Raw genomic sequence first — 7246 nt, 5'->3', positions numbered from 1 at the left:
CCGACCAGCCCAGAAGGTCCCTGCAGGGCCCTCCTCACGGGGCGTTGGGGCCCGAAACGCGGCCGACGGGGAGGGTAGTGAACAGCAAGCTAAAATGAAGTCACGCTTTGCAAAAAGAATTTCTTCAAGAAAGAAATGCCAAAAAGATAATCATAGTTGTGGGGTGAGCAAGGGAATCTGTGTGCATCACTTTTTTGTTTTCCCAAGTTTTCTATGAGTGTATTTTATTTCTATAACCAGAAAAGAAGATGTTACAGAGAACAGCAAACAGAAAGGTGCTGGGCGGGGACCCAGCCAGGGTGGGCAGCTGCCCCCGCCCCTCCCCCGCCCCTGAAGGCAGCTGCCCCCCGCTCCGCCCTCGCCCCCACCCCTCCAGGCAGCTGCCCCCGCCCCCCGCCCCTGCAGGCAGCTCTGGGGCGTTTCCTCCTCTGGCCCCACAGCTGGCCGGCTCCAGGGAGTTTGGCGAAGGCAAGCAGACTTTGCAATGGGATCAGGGGTGTCTAGAGTCCTGGGGACCCTCCCCAGGCTTCGAAGTAGAAAGAACTGAGGAGAGACGGCCCTGGACAGACACGGAGGATCCCTTTATTTCTCTTCCATAAGCCAGAAAGTCGTGAACCAAGCAAGGTTAAAGAGGAAGGCCGCACCAACAACCGAGCCCTGTGTGCTCCACTAAGGGTCCCCGTGCCCCCTCCCACCCCAGGCCCCCAGCCACGGTCAGCCTTGGGAAGGGGCTGGCACGGGTCATCTTGGGGCAGCCCCCTGCCCACTGGACCTCTACCCCCGCCTCCAGCGCCCACCACCCCGTCCCCTGCCCTGCCCCTGCTGGGCACCAGGGCCGGGCCCAGACAGGGACCCGTCAGGAGGGCTGGCAGCGCCCCACAGGCTTGTCTCTAGGGCTGGGGTGCACCCCGCCCAGCCTCACATTCTCCAGAACCTCCTGCAGGGAAAACATGCAGAAGGAGATCTCCTCGTAGGAGACCCTGGCCCCACTCTCGAACAGACAGGCGAAGGTCGGGACGCCCCCAGGGGCAGGCCCAATGGATGCCAGGTCCGAGTAGCCACTGGGGCCCTGGTGGATGACCCAGGGCTCCGTCCAGCTGTGGGGGTCCAGCGGGGACCGGCTCAGGCGGATGCCCATGTGGAGCCGAGCCCTGCGCCCCACCGGGTGGGAGTACAGCAACCACGTAGGGCTCTGCGACAAGGCTGCAGGAGGTCCCGGGAGCGCTGAGGCCCAGGAGCCCCCGTTCTCACCAGGCTCCCTGGGGCCGTCGCCACAGCCCTCCATCCCACCCAGGCCCCCGCCCCCACGGGTGTCTCCAGTGCTCTCCTCTGGGGCCTCCCTGGCCCCAGGACAGAGGCGCGGAAGGCGGAGGGGGTTGCTGGTGCCCGCGGACCACCCCTCATCCTTCCACCCGCTGGCAGGTGGGGCCGGGAAGCCCACGATGCTGCCCTGGCAGCCCCGGGCGGTCTCGGCCAGAGCGGGCACCAGCTCCCCAGGCAGAAAGGAGGTGCCCTCATCCACGCTGAGGGCCTGCACGCGGCTGCCCAGGGGGCTCCGAGCATTGCAGTAGAGGACGCCACCAGCCCACCCGCCGTCCACCGCAGCCAGCTGGCACTCGCCCGAGCGCAGGCTAGGCACGAGGCCCCCACGCTGCCAGGTGCGGCCGTGGTCGTCACTGTAGAAGGCGAAGGACTGGGGGCGGGTCCTGCAGATCCGGCCGAAGCACTCCCGCCGGACCACGTGGTAGGTGTAGGCCGGCACCAGCAGGCGGCCAGAGCGCAACTGCACGCCATGGCCAGGCCCCACGGCAAACGTGGCCCAGTCTGCAGGAAGGAGGGGCCCGGTCACCCCAGGAGGGGGCAGCTGTGGCCGCAGGCAGGCAGCACCACCACCCCGGGGGATGGGGAAGATGGGGGGCCAGGGCCTCTCATTAGGGGACAGCTCAAGAGCAAGCCCCCACCCTCTGCTCCTCTGGGCCCCTCCCCCAGGCTGGACAAGCCTCTCGGGTCATCAGCAGGAGCTGCGAGCCTAGGCGGCCCTGGGCTGGGCTCTCAGAGGGTCAGCAGGTGGCCGGTTCCTGAGCATGGATGTATGACCACTGGTGGTGCCCGGTGACCCAGTGTGTCCAGGCAGAGGGGCAGCTGAGGGCTGAAAGGTCTAGGCGGCCCCTCCTAGCAATGAGATCGAGTCCCCTGGGGTGGGGTCCACACCAGCAGAGAGCTCCCTCCTGCCAGAGTGTGAGTGACCCCTGGGTCATCACCCACAGGCCAGGGGCAGGGTGGCCCTAGAGGGCAATGGGTGGTCAGCCCTCAGGGAACCGACAGCAAGAAGACAGGAAAGCTCTGGGGTCAAGCCAACATACCCAGCTGCAACCCTAGGAGGGCGGGGTGCGGGGCGAGGCCGAGGAGGAAGGGGTAAAAGAGTGACTGTCCGGGGCTTGGGGCCAGCAGGCTGGCGCAGAGGCTCAGGAATGCGACAAGCCCGCAGGGCTGAGGGTCAGGGCCAGACTGCGGGGCAGGTGGCGTGGGCGGCGCTGGGGCCGGGAGCTGGGCGAGGCAGGTCCTCCAGCCCGACACCCCCCACCAGCCCCAGGTGCACACTCCGCCCCCTCCCGGCTCAGACACCCCGCTCCTCGCCCCTTCGCAGGCCCGGCCGCGCCCACCTACCCTGCTCAGCGCTGCCCACCGCCTCCGCCGTGAGGTCCCGCGCGCCGCCCCAGCTGCGCCCCGCGTCCCGGCTGGTCACGCAGCAGAGGCGCGCGGCGTTCCTGCCCGAGGCGATCTGCGCGGCCTCGGGGGTGCGGCCACGCACGGCGATGAAGAAGAGGAAGACCGTGGCCGTGCGCTCATCGTGCACCGGGCAGGGGTTCATGGAGCGGTGCTCGTCCAGGGCCGCCGTCCCCAGCACGCGCGGGGCGCCCCACTGCGGGAAGGGGCCGGGCCTCAGTCCCGCGTCTCACATCCGTCCGCGCGGTCCCCGAACCCGCCCCTCAGCGCGCTCACCCGCACGGAGCCCCCGGCTAGCGTGCCGGTCCTCTGCACCAGACGGTGGGCGTGGGCGTCGTCGGGACTGAGCCTCTGCTCCGCGAAGGCCAGCAGGGTGGGCCCGGGGGGCGCGAAGAGCAGCGCGGGCACGCGGTAGGTCAGGCCCGTCCGCTCGCGCTGGAAGAGGACGGTCCGCGCGGGGACACGCGGGGTCCCCATGCTCTGCGGGTGGGGCGAGGACCCTGGATCAGCGGGTCAGTGGCGAGGCAGTCCTCCAGGCTCCCTGCTGGTCCCTCCAGATGGGCGAGGGTTTTCTGCTGGTGCTGGTGTCCCACCCACCTTCCCGTGCCCACCCCAGAGACCACCCTGTCCCAGGCCCCTCATGCCCCCCCCCCCCCCCCCCCCGTCCAGAACAATCACTCCCCGACGACACTGCAGCTCAAATGTCTTCCTCTCCTCAGCATCACCCAGGGAGAGGGAGCTGGTTGGTGTCAGAGTCCCTGGATCCTGCCCACCCACGTCCTTGATTCCATCACACCCACCCAGCAGGAGGCTGCTAAGGGGACAGTCAGGCCCCAGGGTTTGGGATACGGAGGGGCTCAGCGTCCCCAGACAGAGGTCCCTCGACCACAGGAGCCCTGCAGACACCACATGCAGAAGAGGCTGCGGAGGGACATGAAGCTCACTCAACTGCCCCACACACCTGCAGAGGCTTTCTGGAGGAAGATAGCCACGCTGCTGCTCTCAGACTGGGTTCCGCAAGGCCAGGGGACGCGGGGGAGTGGCCAAGAGAGGTAGGGGCAGCCTGCAGGCCCAAGAAGGGGCCCCAGCTGGTCTCCTGCACATGAAGGTCCCGCACTCCAGGCCCCAGCAAGGGAGGGGACCCACCACCCTGCCCCTAAGGCTCCTGAGCAAGGCTGGGGGTGCGGGAGGCCCAGCAGAGATGCCCCTACCAATAGGCACCCCAAATAGCTCACACGTTTATCTGCAAGAGAGCCAGGGGCGGTACAGGCTAGCAGGGGTAGTGAGAGGGACCCCAAGGAGGCCAGAGAGGTCACCATGCTGCGCCCCTGCCCTGCCCGCTCCAGGCAGAAAGGAATCAGGTGGGGTTGATGGTCTGCTCTCAGGGGCAGGGCTTTGAACTTGAAGAGCAGCGGCTCCCACACAAGGATGGAGGAAGATCCGTGCCCTCCTTGACGGGTCCCCAGAAAAGGGAGCACACTCAGGGGAGAAGCCAGGCTAGGGGTGCGGTGAAGAAAGGGGGGCCTCTGAAGCCCAGAGGGGAGGCACAGGGGAGACTGCTGCCCCGGGCATTGGCCACCCCCAACAGGAGGGAGCATCTCTGGGTTCAGCCACCATGCAGAGGGCCCCTTCCGCAAGGCTGTCTGACCACAGCCCAGGCCCCACCGGCCCCTGCCTTGGGCCCCCAGCCCCACGAAGCCTGAATCCCTAAACCTTGGCTGGTCTCCCAGCCCCGCTCGCCCACAGGCCAGGCTCCTGCAGGAGTGACAGCGTGGCCTGGGCAGCCTTTGCGGGGGCTGCCCCGTTCCCAGGAGGATGCACCTGAAGGCGGCTCGCGAGGGCGGGGCCTCCGGTGGGCTGCCCTGGGCCACACGGGATCTGGCTTCCTGCACAGAGTTGGGGGGCCCCGGCTGCATCCAGGAACAGGACTGAGTCCGCTCCCCTCCCCGCAGCACAGAGGGGTCCCGGGTCTGCGACGGGAGCGAGGGGTGTCTGAGCAGTGGAGGCCTGAGGGCCAGACACGCAGCGGTGACCAGACCGGGTGCTGAGGCGAGGTAGTCCCGGCACAGCGAGGCCGGCGCATCCAAGGATACAGTCGGGATGGAGAATGGGGCGACCAGGACGAACGCACACACTTTCATGCCTGAGGTCCCCCAGGCAGACACACACTTCCACTCCGTTCCACCTGTGCCCAGGACCGCCTGCCCCTGGGAGGCTCACGGGCAGCCGGCCCCGCCCCGCCCCCAATGAGCCCTGCAGACCCCGCCCCCACTGAGCCCTGCAGGCCCCGCCTCACTGAGCCCTGAGGACCCCGCCCCCACTGAGCCCTGCAGGCCCCTCTCCCATCAGCCCTGCAGACTCCGCCCCCACTCAGCCCTGCAGACTCCGCCTCACTCAGCCCTCTAGACCCCGCCCCTAGTCAGCCCTGCGGACCCCGCCTCTCTCCAGGCCCGCCCACCCCCCGCCTGGGGGCGGTGCCAGAGGATCGGCTTCCTGCGTCCGGGAAGCCCCGGGCCACCCCGTTCTGCATCCAAAGGGCGATTGTGCCCCAGCAGGAAGCAGGTGCCGGTGCCGCGTGCCCCGCAGGCTGCATGGACACAAGGGGACATTCTCTCCCCTGGGGACCTCGCGGAGCCGATGCCAGCAGAAGCAGGAGGCGCGGGCCCCGCCCCCGCTGCGGGCCCAGGCAGCGGGAATGGAGGGTCCAAAGGCCCGCTGGCCAGTGCGCCCCCTGCACAGAGCAGGAGGTACTGCAGGGCACCCAGGGCCCCCGCGCCCGGGCCAGGCCCTGGGTCCCTGCAGAGCCCCAGAGCCTTGGGGGCCCCTCAATCTGGGCAGAGGAGCAGGCCCGCCAGCTCACGGCCCAGCCCAGTTGGGCCAGTGCAGCAGGCTCCAGGCGTTTGGCTCCACCAGGATGGCTGCGCCCCAGCGTTCAGGGGAGACAACACCCATCCACCCTCCCCAGCGTGGACCTCCCCAGGGGGGATGCATCACAGAGCGGGAGACAAGGCCTGGGGAGGAGAAGCGACCTCCAAGACAGTCTGGGAGCCCCTGGGGGTCACTGTGTCCAGGCAGGGCCCGCCCTGCAGTCCCGCAGCCAGTCCTGCCTGGGCCCCGCCCTGGAGCTCGAGCCAGCCCGGATCCCTGCCCACACCCTCCAGGCCAGCACACGGGTCCTGTAGGCCTGCCAGCAATGACACACTCACAGGAGAAGGTCACAGGCCCTTTGCACTCAAGACAGGCAGACCTGGCTGTCCCTCAGGATGGGTCTCCGGCCTAACCCAGGTGTCCCGTGCCCTGTCCAGGGCGAGGCCTCAATTACAGACACTCCTCCTGCTGGAGGGTCGCCTCCAGGCCATGAGAGCAGCAATGCTTGCTGGGCCCCAACACGCAGGCGACACCCATCCCATCCTGTAAACCTACCCAGGGGCCCTTCAGGAAGTCGTCCCATGGAGGAGGGGACCCTCGTCCACAAGCCCATCGCCCCCACCCCAAAGAGGGGCAGGTCCCGAGCCCCAGGGCCGGGGTATAGGTGAGCGGAGAGGGACTCACCGGAACAGCAGACCAGCTGTGGGGTGGCCGCAGGAGCGCCTGCCTCTCCGACCCGCTCCCAGGGAGACAGAGCCCACTGTGTGGCCAGGAGCCGGGTGCTGGCCACGGCCCAGGGCTGCGTCAGGGCCCAGAACCGTCCCGCCAGCTGTGTGGCTTTGGCAGGGCAGAGACAGGGCGGGGGGCGAAAGGCCCACGGGAGGGAACGCGTCAGGACAAGGACGCCCGGGGCCCCCCTCTGCTGACTGACCAGCCTCCCCCTGGGTGCTCCTCCTCCAACAAGGCCGTGCGGGGCCACAGCTGACCTCCCTGGGGGGCTCGGTGTGGCAGCCCAGAGACACCTCCCACGAGGAGGCGAGTGAGTGCTCTGTGGTCCTTCACCCCTGCCCCCGGCCCTCAGGGTGCCCGGCCCTTTGGCCCTCACTGGGCTGCAGCCCCCCATCCTGCCCCACGTCTGGGCTGCCTTCTCCCCCCCACGGCCACGGCAGCTCACCAGAGCCGGGCCCCCACGGCCTGAGGAGGGGCCCCTCCACAGAGCAGGCTGAGACCTGGCCCACATCTCTCTGCCCGCTCCGGGGGCCCCAGGGTGTCCCCAGCGGGCAGCCGGCGCCCACATAAAAGCCCAAGGGTCTGCGGTGAGTGGAAAGGGGAAGACAGGTGTGAAGAAAGGGTTAGCACGGCCCAGAGTCTCTCGAGCCCATCTGAACTAGAAGGGAGGGCCCAGCTCTGTCCCTGTCCGCCAGCCCCACCAGCCATGGCTCACCAGCTCCCTCAGAGAACCCAGGCTCAGGGACACGGGCCTCCAAGCCTCTGCAATGCCCATCGGGCAGCCCCACGGGGCAGGGCACCTGGGGGCCATGAAAGGAGGCCCCCCCCTCACATAAACACACACAGGCACGTGCGCACACACACGCGTGCGCACACACACACACAGCCTGGTCCCTCTCTCAGGCATTGTAATGTTTTAATT

The 7246-nt window shown here is 68.4% G+C and overlaps 1 protein-coding gene across 2 annotated transcripts; it reads right to left on the bottom strand.

The window, feature by feature from the left end:
• Positions 1–562: 562 nt before the first annotated feature.
• Positions 563–6467, bottom strand: NEU4 (neuraminidase 4). Of its 2 annotated transcripts, XM_025289339.3 has the most exons (5): positions 6280–6387; positions 3689–3823; positions 3004–3207; positions 2668–2923; positions 563–1824 (listed from the first exon to the last, which is right to left on the bottom strand). In XM_025289339.3, the coding sequence occupies exons 3-5, from the start codon at positions 3202–3204 to the stop codon at positions 857–859; spliced, it is 1425 nt and encodes a 474-aa protein (XP_025145124.3). In that variant the 5' UTR covers positions 3205–3207; positions 3689–3823; positions 6280–6387; the 3' UTR covers positions 563–856. The 2 variants fall into 2 exon arrangements, with proteins under 2 accessions (XP_025145124.3, XP_006077171.3); XM_006077109.4 differs by lacking the exon at positions 3689–3823 and having other exon boundaries at positions 6280–6467.
• Positions 6468–7246: the final 779 nt, after the last annotated feature.

The sequence above is a fragment of the Bubalus bubalis genome, chromosome 6 (assembly GCF_019923935.1).
Source record: "Bubalus bubalis isolate 160015118507 breed Murrah chromosome 6, NDDB_SH_1, whole genome shotgun sequence".
NCBI lineage: Eukaryota > Metazoa > Chordata > Mammalia > Artiodactyla > Bovidae > Bubalus > Bubalus bubalis.
Note: the sequence above shows the minus strand (reverse complement) of the source record. Positions and strands in the feature narration are given on the sequence as shown.